This window comes from Gopherus evgoodei, chromosome 18, assembly GCF_007399415.2.
Source record: "Gopherus evgoodei ecotype Sinaloan lineage chromosome 18, rGopEvg1_v1.p, whole genome shotgun sequence".
Classification (NCBI taxonomy): Eukaryota; Metazoa; Chordata; order Testudines; family Testudinidae; genus Gopherus; species Gopherus evgoodei.
In genome coordinates this window covers 19,333,313-19,352,563 of record NC_044339.1, presented here as the reverse complement: position 1 = coordinate 19,352,563, position 19,251 = coordinate 19,333,313, and the positions used below count along the sequence as shown (strand labels likewise).

Sequence of the window (19,251 nt, the reverse complement as noted above, 5' to 3'; positions counted from 1 at the left end):
TGGCTCAATATTTTATATTTGAAATAAGCCCCTGGGTTTGCATCTGCCAGTTTCTGTGGGCACCAAGAGGGCTTGCCTGCTCCAGGCCAATGGGGGCTGCAGGAAGCGACGCAGGCCAAGGAATTGCAACTGCTTTGGAGGACAGGGTCAAAATTCAAAATGATCTGGACAAATTGGAGAAATGGTCTGAGGTAAACAGGATGAAGTTCAATAAAGACAAACGCAAAGTGCTCCACCTAGGAAGGAACAATCAGTTTCACACATACAGAATGGGAAGAGACTGTCTAGGAAGGAGTATGGCAGAAAGAGATCTAGGGGTCATAGTGGACCACAAGCTAAATATGAGTCAACAGTGTGATACTGCTGCAAAAAAAGCAAACGTGATTCTGGGATGCATTAACAGATATGTTGTAAACAAGACACGAGAAGTCATTCTTCCGCTCTACTCTGCGCTGGTTAGGCCTCAGCTGGAGTATTGTGTCCAGTTCTAGGCACTGCATTTCAAGAAAGATGTGGAGAAATTGGAGAGGGTCCAGAGAAGAGCAACAAGAATGATTAAAGGTCTTGAGAACATGACCTATGAAGGAAGGCTGAAAGAATTGGGTTTATTTAGTTTGGAAAAGAGAAGACTAAGAGGGGACACGATAGCAGTTTTCAGGTATCTAAAAGGGTGTCATCAGGAGGAGGGAGAAAACTTGTTCACCTTAGCCTCTAACGATAGAACAAGAAGCAATGGGCTTAAACTGCAGCAAGGGAGGTTTAGGTTGAACATTAGGAAAAAGTTCCTAACTGTCAGAGTAGTTAAACACTGGAATAAATTGCCTAGGGAGGTTGTGGAATCTCCATCTCTGGAGATATTTAAGAGTAGGTTAGAAAAATGTCTATTAGGGATGGTCTAGACAGTATTTGGTCCTGCCATAAGGGCAGGGGACTGGACTCGATGACCTCTTGAGGTCCCTTCCAGTCCTAGAATCTATGAATCTATGAATGTGCTGGCCGCCCTTCCAGCAGCCCCCACTGGCCTGGAGCAGCGAACCGCGGCCAGTGGGAGCCTCGATCGGCTGAACCTGTGGACACGGCAGGTAAATAAACTGGCCCGGCTCATCATGGGCTTTCCCTGAACAAGCGGCGGCCCAAGTTTGAGAACCACTGGGCTAGAATTCATGTCACATCTCTAACAACAGCGCCTTCCACCGGAGGAGCTTGCAATGCTTTACGAAGACTGGTGAACTGAGCAGCACAGCCCCCAGGCCATGGAGTAAAGAAGCACCATTATCCCTCTTTTGCAGATGCTTAGGCCAGGACACAGAGAGTTTAAGCAAATCAGTGGCAGAGCTGGGAGTAGAACCCTGGAATCCTGTAACCACAAAACTATACCGCTTCCCTTAGAAATGTCTCTAAACCTCACAAGCACTTTGCCTTAAAAAAAAAAAAAAAAAAGAACTAACAGCCACCTCCTTTTCTCCACACATATGCCACCTTTATTTCAGGCCAACAGGATCATGTGTCTGTGCATTTATTTTTATACTTGTGAGCCTGCTACACATTTTAGTGGTGACAGATAGCACCAGCTGGACTCATCTCATCCTGAGCTAAGCAATATAATGTACAGTATCAAAGCTGGGCCAGTATAAATGTTTACTAACAGCTCATTATATCAAACTAGTGCTAATATGCACTGGCAGTTAGCTACAGCCTCTGCACATGCTCCCCTGTTCTGAGCCAGGATGTTAGGAATCCTGCATGCTCATCAGCCCATGGCATGTGTCCTGCAATACGATGTGGGCAGTAGGATGCCCCCCCACCCCCAGCAGCAATAACAGCTTTCTGGAATTCACACTTGGCCCGGCTTATGTTACAGCAGGAATAACGAGAAGGGAGGCCGTGGCCAAAAGGCTGGGGCAGCACCACAATTAGCATTTCACTGTCCACCTGATCCGTCTGCCAGGCAGACACAGGCTGCAGAGAAGAGGGAAAGAGGCCCACAGAGGAGGGAAAAGTGCATACAGAAGGAGACTCTCAGGACTTTTAGGAGGGAAGTGGGACGTTTGAGGAGGGAGATTTAATAAATGGGCGGGAGTTCTGAGCACTTGTCTGTGCGCTTAACGTTAAAAAGGGGACGTTGCCAGGAGACCAAACCTGTTTGACAGGGAAGTTTTGACATGCTAATCTCTGCAAACCGCACATCAGAGCGGCAAAGACATATGGAGCAAACAGTTCTAATCTAGACAGGTCAGAGCTATTCTCTGTGTGTTTTCTTATGCACAATAATGCTTTGCACTTCTCAACACTTCTGTGAGGACATGGGGGAGCCTGCCATTCAGGCTGACGGACACAGGGACTCAGGCACAGAGAGGGGAAGTGACTTGGTCAAGGACATGCACAGGACCCAGATCTCCTCTCCTCCTAAAGCAGGGCTGAGGTGCAAAGAGCATAAGTAAAGTATCCGGAACCATGTGTGTGTGTCTCACTGTCTGTGCAAAGAGTTATGGGAATAGTGGGAGGAGGTTCCTGTTCCAGAGGAGGGCAGGAGAGCCTGTGATGTGTCCCAGCGAGGGCCATGACAATAAAGAGGGAAACATTCTGATCCCTCTGGAGCACTCAGGCAGCGGGAAGTAGCTCATGTTAACTTCCTGCAGCAGCGGAACATGTGACCATCTCATTAACATTACGGGGGCCTTGTGAGTGCAGGTTTGCCTGAACCAGCCCTGCTTTCATTCACTGCAGATCAGAACGTGGATCAATGGACAGTGTGGAGGAAAACAGACCTATTGAGTGATCAATATCAAGGCAGTGGATCCAAATGCTAAAAAGAACACATTGCCCAGACGAGTTTTCAATCACAAGATAAACTGGACTGCACAAGCCTCTGTGTCTGCATTAGTCCAAGAAGTATGATCTGGAGAGAGTCTGAGGCCCAGGGCAGGCATTCACTGCATGTACTAGGACAGCTGGCTCTGATGCATTTTGTAAAAGAGGAACAGAAAAAAAATAGCATATTATGGATCAGTGATGCTGGCAACTTTATGAGAGGAACTTGCTGAGAATACAGAGTTGGTGCTTTTTGAACCTCTACTCAACAAATGAATTTACTTTATTTTAGCCATTGTTGTGAAGGTTCCTAATAACAAAATGTAGAGTGTGACCTTACAAAAACCTTACTCACCTTAATAACTTCACCACCTACTCGCATGAGTTAGGCTGAGCTCACATGAGTAAAGATACGTCGTCTTGGGCCTTAATTTTGGTGAGCATGGAAAAATTCCCTGCAAACTGCCATTGTCAGAAACAGCAAGAAAATCAGAGAGCAAAGCCCACCTCAGTCTAGGGAGTTTCTGTTTTATTTTGCTCTCTCCCCATTTAGAATCAATCACGTCCAATAAGTGTTTAAAACCCTTTCTCCTTGATGGATGCGGCATCTCTGTTCCTAGTTCTAACCAAGAGACTATGCAGGGAGACCCCAGAAGTACTAAGAATCCAATCTTACTTCCACTCAGAGCCATGGCAAAGCTCCTCTTGACTGCAGTGGGAGCAGGAGCGGGCCCTCACTGAGTTACGCCTTTAGAATATCTTACAAATGACTTTTACCATGCAGCGTGTTTATACTTGAACAATTATAGGTTATTTATGTTGTTAAATGGTACTTGCACAGTTCTCCACCTTCATTATATCCGGGAGCCTGTGTCTTGCGAGTTCAAGCAAGCGGAGGCATGAAGCAAGTGTCTCAATGCAACTACTACAACTGGAGCACTTTAAACTATTCCAGCTCCAACAGCACCTCCCGCTGCACTCCACTGCCTTCTTATCTCAGGGGTTTGATTTTAGCATGGTGCTCCCATGTGGGATGCTTTGGGACATGGGTCAATAACAAGAGCTGCTCCTGCTGAGTATATGGATGTGGGGCGTCCTTCACCAAGTGGCCAGAGTTGCTCTGTGTTTTAGCCAGACGTTTCTACAGACAAGAATCAAACAGGGAGCACTATGGTCTGTGGAAAGCACCTCTGCCAGGTGACACAAAAGAGAGCCACCCCGTGGTCAAGCAACAGAAGCTGTACTGAGGTGATCTCTACTCCATGTCTTACCAGGACACTAACCCACGTGCTGTTCTGGAACAGGCACCTTGTTGACAATACAGTGAAACTTATTAATAAGGGACTGCTATTTTCCTGGCCTTTGTATGAGCTGGCTGCATAATGCAGTACAATTAATATGGAGGAGCCCTGCTTATTCCATTCACCCATACATGGCTTTTGGCCAGCACTGACTCTGTTTGGTTTATGAGACAGTAACACAGAAATAAACGCCATATCCTGCTAGCAGCCCCTTGACCCATCCAGTCCCCCAGGAGGGAAACAACCTCTTATTTAAAATTACTATCTTCCTTGTAACCTGAATGCACTCACCATGACTGATTCGTTCATACTCCTCATCTGGAAGACATCCATTGCCACCTCAGTTTGGTTAGACACCTCACTGCTTCCTGAATGACTGGATGGAGGCAGATCAAAATAGGTGCTGTCTGGTTCCCTGAGAAAAGGAGATGACATGTCTTCAGTTCCCCCATGCAGCTTTCATTAATCCCACCCAATAGCTTGGCTTTCCCTGGGCCTTTTGTTTTCCCAAGACAGGGAAGCCCGATTGAGCACATTTCACTTAGACAAATTGGTGGACAAACAAAGCATAAGACTCAGAGGACTTAGAAGTTATCACTCAATAGCCATCGATTAGCCAGGCAGAGCATTTCTTCCTTCCGGAAATGTCTTTAAGTTATAGAACAGCTTGGAGGAGAAAATGAAATGGAACACAGTCCTCCTTCCCTATTTGATCAGGATGCTAAGTACAGCAGCCAGAGAGGATGCAAAAGCCATGGTGCCATAAGAAAATGCTGTGTATTTAACTTTGGAATGCTTGTTTCTTAATCGGGCAGACCCTGAGTGGTGTAAGGAGATCAGGCCAGAGAGAGAACCACATTAGGAGTGGGTCTTACCTGATCCATCCAGCAGAGGACACATCCACACAGGCCTGTCCGTCACATCCACCTCTCCCACTAAGCAGGGGCCAGATCCAGCACTCATTAACGCCAATGGAAAACCCTCCCATTGCCATTGTGCAGTACCGTCCAGGGCGCTGTGGCAACACGACTCCATTGGAGCCACATGAACGGGGACGCCTCATGGCAGCAGCTGCATCCAGGGCCCCCAAGTGGGGCTATGAAGGGAAGATAATGCAGCTCAGGACTGGACACTCTTGTCTGACTAACCTGTGTGGGGCTAGAGGCAGACAATGTGTATCCCTCTTGCCCTGCCAGTCTCCACGCACTTGCCCCAATGTGGAGTGTGCACCACACAGGGAGGACCCCAGGGTCTTGAGTGGATGGACAATGCCACAGAGAGAGCTGAGCTACCTGCCCCACCGGAGCCGGGGGAGCCATGTGTAGAGAGCACAATCTCTTGTGAAGACTGGCAAACTCTCCAAGCAGCCACGTCAGCTAGAACAACCCAAACTAGCCTATGCCAGCTTCCCATGGCACCACGGTATGAACCAGCCTTGCTTTAATTCTCTGCAGTCCAGTACGTGGGTCAATGGAGTGTGTGTGAAACCTACAAAGTGCTGAAACAGGCTGGTAAGACTCGATTAATTGAGGCAGGCAGGAGAACAAAGCTGGGCACAAGCTTGGCTGCTTCCATCTCAGCAGAACTTAAGTCCCTTTGGCTGTCACATCTTCCTAATTTCTTTTGACTTTCCATGAGCACTTCCAAATAGTCCCCTCCAAACAGTAATGTTTGCTACAGCAAGAGGAAATGCCTGGGTGCTGACCTTCAATCAGCAAGGGGGAGACCAAATTCGAGCTTTGCTGTAGTTTTTTTGCAGCATTTTGAAACGCATCCTTGCATTTGTGGTGCAGATATAGAGCATTAGCACTGGGGGGAAGGTAGGGGTAGGTTCAAAAGCAGCCACTAAAACAGGAGGCCAAATTTTGGGTGCCCAGGTTTTTGCATGTGCAAGTTATGGACCAGATCCTGTGAGGTGATGGGTAGTTTCTTGTTCAAGATCATTCCACGATCTCTGCTCTCACTGAGTTGTCTTACATCAGGACCTCCACTGATGCAAGGAGATTGGGCTGGTAAAAAGTAGTCTGAGCAGACAAATCTGAGCTATTTTGCAAGCAAAAATCTGAACATGAAAAATTCATGCATGAAAACATGGATATGCAAAACTGGGCTTGTAGCTTAAAGACTGGGTAGAGGTACCTATAGAAATGTTTCCCTTTTAAGTCCTCCTCAACAATATGAGTCACTAAGGATTAAACAATGGTGGACCAATTATTTCCCAGACTGAGTTTTCGCACAACGGTCAGGTAGCACTTACAGTGTGCTCCAGAGATGTTCAAATGTCGTTCCTTCATCAGCTGGAGAAGACTGGGACATCTTCACAGAGGGGGAGTCTGACAGAGGATAAATCACTCTGGGCCCAAAGAAAAACAGCATCATTAGTGTTTCCACAATGCATATAATCATAACAGCCTATACTTACACAGCACCTTTCAGACACAGGTTCTCCAAGTGCTTTACAAAGTGCATATACAGGGAGGTGCTCTGAGTATGCAGAGGGGTGGAATAGACGATCAAATGGTTCTTTTCCACTTCTTTATTTCCAAGGCCTGCAAAGTGAATCTCATGTACAATAAAATCAAGATTCAGTAAACTCAGTTTAAGATAAAGTAGATTGAAAGTCCCATATTGAGCCATTGCATCACAGCATGTGGATAACAGTGGGCACTAATTTTAGGGGGGGGGGGAAATGGAGGATCCCCCTGTCTATAACCCATTGCTAAAAATCTCCCCCCCTCGGTTTTCTCACTGGCTCCCAGTTTTGCTCTGCCCCAGCCCCTGGTGGAGTACAGCACCCTCAGACGCACCCGGGGAGCTCGCATGTAGCTCCCAGTGACGTCGCACTTGAAACCAGACCTCCATAGGACTCATCACACTGAAATGTTGCCATTTCCTCTCCTGCCAGCATTGTAATCTAGTCCCAAATCTGGCAGAGCTCAGGCCTCTAGAGGTCGTCAGTGTGTGAAAGAAAGAATTAGTAGCTGCCTTTCTCATTTGTTTGGCACCGCCAAGCCCTGCAAGCCCAGGCCTGTTCAGTATGGGTCACCAAGAGACAGGGGGAGGAGGGAGAAGCAATCTGTCACTTCATCCAGCCTTTGGGTCCTTATTCAGCAGGATCATGTGAGACTCCCAGGAGGTTTGTGAATGGAAGGTTTCACTACGCACTCCACAGTGGTACCGACCCGAGGCGGCTCTGTCACAGGAACGCTGCTTTGTTATGATTTAGCACTTGAGTACAAGGCAGCAGGACTTGGCTACAGCACTGGCCGGAGATAATGAATTGCTTGCAATGGGGGTACACAAACTTTACCCATCTGAGGGCTGTCTTGCTATAATCCAGAGGCAGTTTGCACAGGAAAGAGGAGATTGCATCCACCTTCCTGCGGAATAGTGAAGTACGGAGAGCAAAGACCTAAATGACTGCTAGTAAAGTCTGAGAGCAAAATCTGGCTCTGTGTCTGTGAACCTTTCATTCATCTAGATGTCATTTCGAAGAGCCAAGACATTCAACCCTCCCAGGAGTGAGGGGTTGGAAATTCTAAAGGAAAGGAAATTCTTTCTCTCCTTGGAGCTAGATCCTCAGCTAGTGTAAATCGAGATAGCTTCACTGAAGTCAATGGAGCTAAGCTGATTCATGGAGCTATGCCCTTCAGTGGGGCTTTCTGATAAAGCTAAAATAAATAGCATTAGGGCATGAAATGTCCAGGCTGATGATATGCTATTCTCAAACCTCTGCTTGAAACTATCTTTTTGTTTTTAAACTAATGCCGCACATGGTCAGTCATATAGATGTGCCAGATCTCAAAAAGTTGTACCATAATTGTATATTTTTAGGCAGGTTCCACTCTACTAGGACAATGAGTTGCAATCAGCAATGCCCTGCTTTCTCTCAGTAGAATACCAAAGCCCACAGATACCAGTGATAGGCACAGCATAAGAACCAGAGAAGAACAGAATCGACCATTACCAGCAATAGAAAGGAAAGGATGAACTGTGTCAATGATTCCATATAAACCAATTTTACTGTCACTTTAAGAAACAAACAAACAAACAACTCTGAAAAGCTCAGCTTAACTGATGAATCAAATGTGTTTTGCTGGTTTTGGTTTTGAAAATGATAACAAAACCCAGCCAGTAATTTACAGACAGGGACTCTCCAAAGTGTTTATATGAGAGATTCCATGCATGGGGGCCCTATGGTGCAACTATAAATTAATATAATTAGTTACCATCTGCTAGCCCTTCAGCGGCCTACAGTAGGAAATAAACCGAGGCCATAGTAGAGTTCCCAGTGAAGTCATCATCATTGACACTAATTGGCTCCCTCACTGACAGTCTCAATAGAGAAGCCAAGGACTGAATGAGCCAGCAAGACTGAGGGCCTGATCCAAAGTCAACTGAAATCAATGGAAAAACTCCCACTGATCTCAATGGGCTCTGGGTCAGACCCTGACTGCCTCACCCATGGGTGGTCCAGAGCAGGGTTGAGGCTCTGTGGTGAGGATATGATGGCGAGGTTGCTCTACCTCTGCCCATGCCATACCTGATCTCTAGAGAAAGAGATCGCCAGTCTCCCGGGTTGTCAGTTTGTCTCCTTTCATGAGCAAAAATCAACTTCCGGTTTTAAAGAGAGAGCGAGCAAGCAGTGAAACAGCAGAAATGTTCCTTCGGCAGACCTCTGGCTGCTGGGGCTTTTCCAGCTGGTCTGTATTTCCAGAGATGTCATCCCCATTCAGTGTGCTTCTAAATATACCCAAAACTTGGAAGGGCCTGATGTACAGTGGGTGCTTGGAGCCAACCCATCTCTAATACATACTGGCTCCGTGACTCCCATTTGAGAAGGTTACAATAAACTTTATTAAAGTGTCAACTGTTGCTCCAGGCAGCCCTCTTTAGCCAATGGTGTGCTCTGTAGACAATGATTCCTAGTATTCACCTCAGCCCTAACCGTTTGACTACTCATTTCCATTAAAGACCATTTACAGTTGGGAATATCATTTGCAAACATATTCACTGAACATTTGTTACATTTTTCTCATAATTATTATTTATCCAGTCTGAGTCACAAATGTCATTGCCTTCAAATTTTCCTTTCAAATTCAAACAAACATTAATTAAGAATTTTTGCACTGATCAGCAAGTGCAATAAAACACAATGGAATCAGACACAATCTCACATCACAGCTCTTTGAATCTGGGCTCCCTGGTTTGAACATAGGCTCTGACCCCATCGTCACATATCTGGGTTTGGGGGTAACCACAGGAGTCCAGAGTTTACAAAGCTCTCCTTAGATTAGACAATATTTTGTATATATGACTATGGGAGTTACTACCCGTGAGTCATAGCAAATGTAACAAGAGAATATTAATATCACTTTGAAAGCCAGTCCTGTCCTCATGCAGCCCTCTAAAAAAGTTTACATGTGTTAAGCCAAAAATATTATCAAAAGCAATTTGATCTCCAAATGCTCTTGCAATTCTAATACTAAGGTGCTCATTCAAAGGAACATCTCCAAACTTGTATCAGATTGTTATTAACCTTAACTAGCAGGAGCAGAACGTATTGTTCTTTATTAGACACTGTTCAACAGCAATAAGCTATAATAAAAACATTCTTAGGAAGCACTTTTATAAAGCTTTTCTCCATTAATATTAATCTTTCTATAGCACCACTCACTCGGGATTACAAAGTGTTCTGCCAGTATTAATTTAGCCTCATAACTCTCCTGTTAAGAAGGTAAAGTTTATTGTGCCCAATATACAGATGGGGAAACTGAGGCACAGAGAAAAAAATAACTCTGGTACACTCACAATATAAGCGAGTGGTAAAGACAGAATGCAGATGTCTGGAGTTTTATTTGTCAAGGTATTTCTATGCTTCTCCCACCCAACACCTATGAACCTCACAAATATCAATAAATGTATCACGTTATAACCTCCGTGTGAGTATTCTTATCTCTACTTTACAGATGGGGAGCTAATGCACAGAGAGATCACATGACCTGCCCAGGGCCACACGCAGGAAGTTTGTGGAAGATCCAGGACTTGTCATTGGAATCCCAGCCTAGTGCCATAACAACAAAAACCATTCTTAGGCTGAGCACCTTGCTCACTTCTCCAAAGAACATTTTCTCGCAGGTTGTTGTTGACGGACCTCATCTTCTAAGCCGCCCATTTGTGGGATGTGTCGGGCAGGTGTATTTATCAACCCTATGTTTTCCAGCGCGTCCAGAAAGCAGAAGGTGACTGCCAGCGGCCTCACACTATCCTCTGCAAGGATCATCGAAGTCACGTTCTTACTGTGGGACTAGTGTCCGCTTAGGAAAGGACCATGACCCAGAATCAGTTTGTGTAAAGCCTAGGGGCTTACATGGAAACTAGTGCCAAGTAGGAGACTCCTAGGCGACATTGCAAGGTCAGCAATCTTAAAAGGGAACAAAATGAAACCAGGAGGCACACTGGTATTTTCCTTCAGCTGCCCTCATGGAAGTGATGGACTCAATATGCCTCTAGAGTTCTCTACCAAAGCAGAGGATTCGAAAGCCTTCTGCAAAGGAAAGACAACCAGTTTATAGGGCTGAAAGGAAGCATAAAGGAACGGCTCAGGAAGAGAAAGAGGACGTGCCGATACGGTGCTTTAGTCCTCACCAGTGTAAATTTTAGTCTGCACTAGCATGTCACACACTAACAGGCCCACATGTAGTCTACTGGCATGCACTAAAAGTCCCTAGTGCTTTTAATGTAATCATGTAGGGTTCACGTGGACCAGTTAGTGTGAGACATGCTAGTGTGGACAAAAATTTACACCCCTCTGGTGTGGATTAAAGCACCATGTAGACATGCCCAGAGGTAAAACAGACAAAACACAGCAGGGTTTACTGGGTTGAGAAAAAACTGTCCTAACACCACTAACAGTCTCATTGTATGGCCAAAAAATTGAGCTGAAATTAAGTGTAAAGATTTATTTTACACTGTGGTTTTCTTTGTAGTTTAACAAAATATGGTGATCAGTCTGAAGTAACTCCCTCACTCCCCATGTCCATAATATCCAGCACCCACCAAAATGCCTGCAGATTAAAAACATCTAAACTGATCTTGATTAAATACTTAGATAATTTGTACCAAATTTTCAAACAAGGGGCTCAATCTTCACCTGGAGATTCTGTGCACACATGCAGTGACTGGTAAATGTGCACATAAAAATGCACATTTATGAATGCAAAATAAATACACACCCGCACAAGTATCAGAGTGTGCAGTTCTCATTGTGCACATACAGTTAGATTTTCCCATGTGCTTTCACAGACCTTACAGTGAAAAATTAGGCCCTGCTGTGCAAACTAGAGATCTGTGAGCATAGAGGCAAATCTCAACGGTTTCAGACAATGGGATGCTATTAGAAAGTAGGCAATCCATCAAAGAGATCTTCCTTATTAGTTTCAACATTGGATCACTTTCGACTACATGTTGGGCATCAGCTGCCAGAACTCTGGCAATCCTGATTGGAGAGTAGAAAGACTCAGCTCTGGTGGGGCCTGGCATGATTCCAACGGTAGCCTTTGACAGCAGGCTTGGATTTGCTGCAAGTCACCACGAGCCGCTATGTGAGGTAGGCATGCCTAAACTTGCCCAGACATGTCCAGGCAGGCTTATTACACCGATGTCTGACCAGGTCCTCGAGACTTCACCAAAGTGAGAGTGGTGTGTGCTCTCTGGCAAAAGCTAAGAATAGCTAATCATCATGGTTACTGTGAGAGGTTTGTATGGGCAATATATTAAGAGCTGTGTAGAATATTATGTTTCAAAATTGTAGGAGATGATGCCTGTCACCAAAGGCAAGGTGGGTCTCAGTTGACTCAATGAGTGAGAACAATCAATATCTTTCAACTCAGTCCAGCCCTGAGTTTACAGCCTGGACCAGATGCAAGCCTGAGCATTGACGAAGACAAAGAAAACCCAAGAAAAGACACTGACTAGGGGCCCTCAGGGCTGAGCTGAAGTTAATGAAAGGCCCTGATTATGAAAAGAGACAAAAAGTCTGGGGCTGCATAGAAGAAGAAAAAGAAAGAAGAAGAAAGGGCACAAGACGTTATTCGTCATGGAGGTGATGCTCTGCCAGCGTGAACATCCCATGAAAAGTGGATCCCACCTCTCTGGACTGGACTAGTGCTGTAAAGATTGTCCATTGGGTGAGAAATACTTTATTAGAATGGACAGGAACTTGGTTAATAAGTACAGGCTCTCGACTGCATTTTATATTTTATGTAACACTGTAACCTGGTGGTTCCAGTCCTTTTACTTGCATCCATTTTGGATCTTTACCTTAAGCTGTGCTAAATAAACTTCTGTCTGGTTTTACTGTGGACACAACCCAGTGCCTTGCGCTGAAGAGAGCACTAAACTGAGGGGAGGCTGGTGGACAGCAGTGCACTGCTTCCAAAGAGGTGATGAATCTGTGTGCCTTGTAGGGTGACCAGATGTCCCAATTTTATAGGGATAGTCCTGATTTTTGGGTCTTTTTCTTATATAGACTCCTATTACCCCCCACCACGTCCTGATTTTTCACACTTGCTGTCTGGTCGCCCTAATGCCTTGCAGGTGTCCAGAAAACGAAGGACTGGGCACTCGAGTGTAACAAGGTGGTGTGTGTGCGAATTGCTACCCTGCAGTAGGAATGAGTGGGGCTCGCAGAGCCTGGAGCAGAGCACTCGTGCTGCCAACGGCTGGCGGAGTTGGAAGGATTTCCCGCGGTGAGCAAAGATAAGTCTCTCTCATTCTGTGAATCTATATTTTCATGGCCATTTCCAAATCCAGACATAAATGTTCAGGGAGCACAGAACTGATCACTGTGCCCCACGGATTAATTTCCCTTAAATCCATCAGAAAGACGCCAGCATTTCCTGGAGCCACCAGGCTGCAGCCATCTTGGACTCTCTGCTGCCTTACACTGCATGGAGCCATGCTGCAGAATCACTCAGTTTCACTTCCTTGCCTTTCCCCTCCACGGACACTGGACCCCATTTGTATCCCCATTCCAGGAACTTTGGGTAACCTCTTTCAGGCAGAAGGCCAGTATTACCACCTTACAGCACCTTCGTATTGTCATCTAGGACTAAGAACCTAAAAACTCCCTGCTTTTCGATCTCAAACTGCAGAATCTGGAAGCAGCAGCTTTCTAACCAAGTGAGCTATTGTTCTTAGTACAGAGGTACCCCTTCTGGCTCAGGGATTCCTCTGGTCATCCCCTTTCTCTCTGTGAGTGCCCTGAGTCAACTTGAAATTAAAAGGATTAAAAAAATGACTGAAAATATCACATTGTAAGTTAAAAATGAAAGCAGCCCGAGTATTCTCTTTCAGCTGATCCTAGACCCCGGGGTTCTTTTACCTTTGTGTCTTGTCTGTGGGATACAATGTCCATAAATTATTATCCGGAGGGCTTTTCCAAAGCAACAGTGGAGTCTTTTGCTACGAATTTAGCCACAGTAGGATTCTATTTGTTGAAGTCCCATATCCCCCAGCTCCATTTTCATAAGAGAAAGAAACGTTGTGCAAGAAAGGAACATGGGCTGCAGCTTTAAGAGAAAGCTTAGAACAATTCTGAGCTGCTGTGAGGCTTTTGTTAGCAACCTTACCCTGGCTCCATGCTGCCTTTCTCCGTCCCAGGAATGAGCAATCTCAGGAATGAGCTGCACGTTCTCTTTCAGCAGAGAGAGCACAGCACCAGCACCCACTACAATGTGGTCATGATGGGTGACACGGTTTCTAACCACGTGATTCGAGTCATTTTCAGATGAAAAAAAATCTGAATATTTTAAGGGCGTTTTTGGAGTTCAGAAGCCTGATCTGTGTTTGCAAAGCCAGGCTAGTGTCTCTTTACAGCTAAGAGCTCCCACTAAAACTCTGTGGTATAAACTCTGTGGTACAAATAGAGGCTTGGGCTACTAATATTGTTACTACACTAGTCGGTGCATTTGCCAGTTCATTTGCTGTAAAGGAAGTGGTAGAAACCAGGAGAGAGTGTGGCTGAGTAGTAATACTACTACTTTGACAGCCTGGAATGAAAGGCAGAGAACTGCAAAGTGCTGCCAAACTGTTAGTAACTCCAGAAGTTTTCAGCAATATTAATGGCAGTACAGCATCCTCTAAAACAGGGGGTCTCAAACTTTTTTTGTTGGGACCCCTTTGAAAATATGTGATGATTCCCCGCAAAAAAGTGAAGACCCCATTCCCCATACCATGCCACCCTTACTTGTGCACTGCTGCTGGCGGCAGCGCTGCCTTCAGAGCTGGGTGTCCATTCGCTGCTCTCCAGCCTCCCAGCTCTAATAGAGCGCAGAAGTAAGGGTGGCAATACCATGACCCCCCCCTACAATAGGGTTGTGACCCCCTTTTGGGTGAGGACTCCCCAGTATGAGAAACGCTGCTGTAAAATGGGATATGATTTTACATCATTATTTCTAATTAATGACAAAATTATTTAGGCTTGGGGGAATGTCTGTAACAGCAAGATATAAACATGGCCTTGCAGTGAGATCCATTGGAAGAGGAAAGTGTCCCAATGCAAATTGTGGATGCTCTATCACTTAAGTTAATTAAAAGTGAACTGAGAAGAGCCCTAGAGAATAATCCTGTATTGCTAGAGAGGAATGGGCTAGATAATCTAACAGGTCATTTTCCTCCCTTCGTTCTGGACCGCTATGGTTCTAGCACTGTGAGGTGGGGAATAAGGAGTAGTATCCCCATTTCCCAGACGAAGCTGTGAGGCAAGAAGTGACTAAACCAAGGCTACACACACAGTCATTGTCAGAGCAAGAAACAGAACACAATTATCCTGACTCCCAGTGCTGTGCCCTAGTCATTAGTTCACAGGATACCTGATGAAGTTGATGTGTTTTTTCTCCTGACACTGTATAAACACTGCTGCAGTATGATAATGCACTTGATACTCAATGATAGGGAAGGGAGCAGATATCAGTGGCTCTGTTAACACAGCTAAGTCTGAGCCTGGGTAGTAATATAGTGGTGGGGGGCGGGTTAGTGTTTATTGACAATAGGCATCTCGCTATTTACATGTTTTATTTAGGATTTCACTGAAACCAGGTCTCTAGATTCACTGGTTGATCCTCTCTGGAGTTTTCGGTGTCAGATGAAGCCAGAGGACTGATTATGGGCTGTAGAGATTTTCATGACTAATTCACTGGGTTGAGTCCACTGGGCAGTAATGGCCAAACATTGTTACCATCTGATGGCTGGCTGGTGGGCTACCTTGTCCATCCCTGTCCAGTTAATGTCCACATCAGGAAAGTACCATGCAACTGGCCCTTTGCTGACAATCTCAAAAGACACCAAATAAGCCATGGAGATTAAACTCCTCTCTTGTTCTTTAACATGGTTCCTCTTGATTAGGACTGAGGTTTCACGGCAGAAGAACCCTCAGATTACTTCTGCCCCCTGCTGTGCATGATCTATGACTAAACACCATAGACCAAATCACCAAAGCCATCAGCCCAGCACTTGTTAGCAGCACTGAAGTTACTTTGTCAGCTAAGGATAAAGTCTCTAGGTAGGGCTGGTGTTTGGATGGCCAGTACCGGGAAGCTTTCTGCAAGGGAGAGCCCTCTGGCAAAAAAAAACCAAATTGAAGACCCCTGAATTTAGGTGGAATTTAGACCCAGAGCCAAACTGTGTCTTTGAAAGCCCAATAACGAACATATCTTTGCCTGGGGAATGCTGCAGCAGGGGATCCTTTGCCTTCTGCATGTCTGTGCACCATGCAAATTGCAGGGAAAGTGAAGAGTTTTACTAGACATGTAACTGATTTGAACGTCCTTAACTATCTACCAACTAACTGTGGCTGATGAACGGACATTGCTGGCTGCAGAGTCCCCTCTGCACACTGTGGGGGATGGGAGATATTCTGCAGAGCAGGGCACATGGCAAATTTGTCTCAGGCATTTAAAAGGGCACAGAATTTAACATGCATATTTGGGTTCTTTGGCTGCTTTAACCCAAGGTTACTGGCACATTTTGCTTGTGTTTTCATTCAAAATGGAGGCTTCCACACCAGAACTCCCCTTCTCAAACTAACCCCACCCCTGTAGCTGCTGCTGCTTTCCTCTGATGCTAGTCAATGCCTTATAGGAAATTCTCAGAGTCAAGAAGATTAGAAATAGATGGAGCAAAAGCAAATCTTGCTTTAGGGTTTCTCACTTCAACATGGTCCCCTGACAGGTAAATACCCAGGGCTGCCCTTCTCACGCGGAGGCACTGGACTTTTGGACTTTAACGTTTGTGGAAAGACTTTGGTTTTTTCCAATTGGCTTGATTTGTTCTGTGGATTTATCATCCATGTGAATTGCGTGCACAAATGGTTTCTAAAGAAGTCCTTTAGCCATGTTTAGAAACAGTCTCCTTGAAGAACCCGCTCTGGTGTGACTTTGGTTGTATTGTACATTCCAAGTAAATCTGATTAATATTTTCCACCGAAATGACCTCTCATGTGCCAGTGTAGCCCGAAGAATGTGAATCAACAACATGCCACAGGAGTCACTGATGTCTTTGGAGGAGAAAGAAGTGATACCTCAGGAAAATACAACAGCAGAAACTGCAAAGCCCCAGCCATGAGTAATTCAAATTTAAAAACAGATTTTACTTAGAGGATGACTTCAACCAATGAAACCATGCAGTTCTGAACTAGGGCTGATACTCGGTGCACACTTCCCTCTGCCAGCATGATGGAGAGGCAGTCTTAATTTTCAGCACCTTATTGTTAGCAGAACCTGTGTGTTGTACCCAACAGCATAATCGCTGAGCATCTTTTTGTAGTTGCTATTGTTAAAAATGTTCAATTCCTTTGTTTAACCATGTACAGTTCATAAAGGATAATGTTCTCTCCTGTTGGTATGATTTTGGATCTAGGTCTGGTTCAGATCTAATACCAAAGCAATGGAGTTATTCTGGCATCTGTTCATACTACAGCGCTACCCAAGGGCCAGGCCATAGTAGGTGTCTCTCAGAGATATTTGACGTAGTGTTCTAACTCCTCCATTATCCTTCTGTGCAAAGGGAACCTTCCATTTTACCACCACATATATCCTTGTTCCACACAGACTTGCTTTTTATGTGTAATGAGAAAACTCCACTGCTATCAGCATTCTAAAACAGCATGCTGCTGAGACCTCACAGAGGCTTGGCTCTCCACCACCCTGCTCTGTCATTTGTAACAGTGCCAGGTGAGTGCACAATGAATACGAAATGCTACCATTCTGATCCGGTGACATTCTACACCCGTTGTGCACTGGTGGAAATGACTGTGCAAGGTGGAAGCCACAGGGGGGTACATTCAATTCCCATTGCCCAACAGCCTTCAGGCATGCCCTGAGAGGAAATGCCAATGCACAAACAGGCTGTATGCTTTAGGTATATCAGCACCTCTGGGGCAACTAGTAAGAGATCATTGGGCAGCCATGTTTCTGAAAAGGGAGTGCTGTCTGTCTAGTGGTTAGAACAGAGGATTGCGGTCCGGACGCCTGGGTTCTATTTCCAGCTCTCCCACCGACCCGCTGTGTGGCCTTGATGTCATGTGAATCTCTTTGTACCTCTCTCTCCCCATCTGTAAATGGGAACAATGATGCTCACCTGAACCAGGGGTGGCTGAGAGAATGAATTAACATTGGCAAAGTGCTTTGAGATCCTCAGGTGATAATTCATGACTATTATAACTAATCATATGCTATTCAATTCATATCTGGAACATGGAGCTTGTATGAATTGACAAGAGATACTAAGCTTCGCCAAAGCACACTTGGGTCTCAAATTCTCTGTTAGTGCCCAGGAGGACAGAAGCAATTTGCCTGTCAGTGTGCCTCGCTACCATGAACCATAGGGCCTTTTTCATGTTTTTTCTAGATGTCTCCTCAGCCGGAGGTAATGCTGTTCCTTGGCGTGCTGTTCTCAGATTTTACTCATCCACGGCCACCTCCTAAGACAGGCACGATACATACTGTACTTTATGGATCCTGTGCTGTGTCAGGTTTATAACAATTGTCAAACAGGCCAGCCATGCAGTATCGTAAAGGAGTAGATGATGTTCCTCTTTCAGGCACTGAGAACTGGCTAACCCATGATGCCTCCTACAGAGGAAGAATTATTCCTCTTGTGATGGGAGAACAGAAGAAATTAAAGTAGCCCAAATAATTCAGAAAACAGCCACCACAGTTGAATCCACAAACGAGATTAGATAGGTGAAATGGGAAGATAGACTAGTATATAGAGAAGCAGAAAGAGAAGGAATCTCCAGGAGTTTTGTGATGGGAGAGCACACTAAATTAAAGTAATTCTCCTTCCTTAGGTCTTGCAGCTAAATTCCACCTCTGAGCATAAATGTGACTCCACTGAAGTCTACTATTGTAGCTCTCAGGCATGACACAACTTCCCTCTGTCACCATGTAGGTGACATGGCACCAGGCATCTATCTACCCACAGCACAGGATTTTTATCTGAGTCTTTATTGTTATTTTTCTCCACCAGAGCCTTAACTTTGGATCAAAGACACATTGGATCAAAGTATCCAAGATGTTTAATGTCATATAACTACTCTAGGGAGCAAAGCAGACACAAATCATCCTCCAGATGCCATACTGAGAAATCCAGAGAGAGACTGTGCTAAATAAATCACATACACACACACACACAAAGGCCCCCTACCTGGTCTGTAGCCCTGAGAGTTTTGAGTTCCCCCGGAGGTCTTCAGCAGACAGGGGTGGCCTGGTATTGTGAATCTACGTTATTTGCTGCACTACAAGCAAGTAGCGTCCTGGTCGCCTAGGTGATGACATTGGAGCTGTTGAAAGCTACGTGAAAAGTGTGGCAAGGGCTTGCGCTCTCCTTCCTGGAACATAAGGGAGTTACAAGGGGGTGGGGAACGCTCAGCCAACTGTGCCTGGGAATTTAGATGGTCACTTAAGCCAAGCAAGATTGGCTTACCTAGGGCTCCAGAAATGCCCAGCCATTCAGTACCATTGAGCAGCAGAGTGCACTGCCCTCATGGTAAATATACCCATGAAAGGAGAGTCTCTGTTTTATTAGTGTTTAATCAATACTGTGAGAATGAGGCTGTTATCACAAGGTAATAAGCTCA

General features: G+C 45.3%; 1 protein-coding gene across 3 annotated transcripts in view; it reads right to left on the bottom strand.

Annotated features, from left to right (window-relative positions):
- Positions 1-18,903, bottom strand: part of TP73 (tumor protein p73) — a 74,765-nt gene extending 55,862 nt beyond the window's left edge. For 2 of the 3 annotated variants that reach the window (XM_030537417.1, XM_030537420.1), the window contains exons 1-3: positions 13,745-13,830; positions 6,370-6,465; positions 4,404-4,527 (exon numbers count right to left, since the gene is read on the bottom strand). In XM_030537417.1, coding sequence (XP_030393277.1) covers positions 4,404-4,527; positions 6,370-6,465; positions 13,745-13,755 — 231 coding nt within the window. In that variant the 5' untranslated portion in view covers positions 13,756-13,830. Of the gene's footprint in view, positions 1-4,403; positions 4,528-6,369; positions 6,466-13,744; positions 13,831-18,818 lie in introns of those variants that run through there. The other variant, XM_030537418.1, reaches the window with a different exon arrangement.
- Positions 18,904-19,251: the final 348 nt, after the last annotated feature.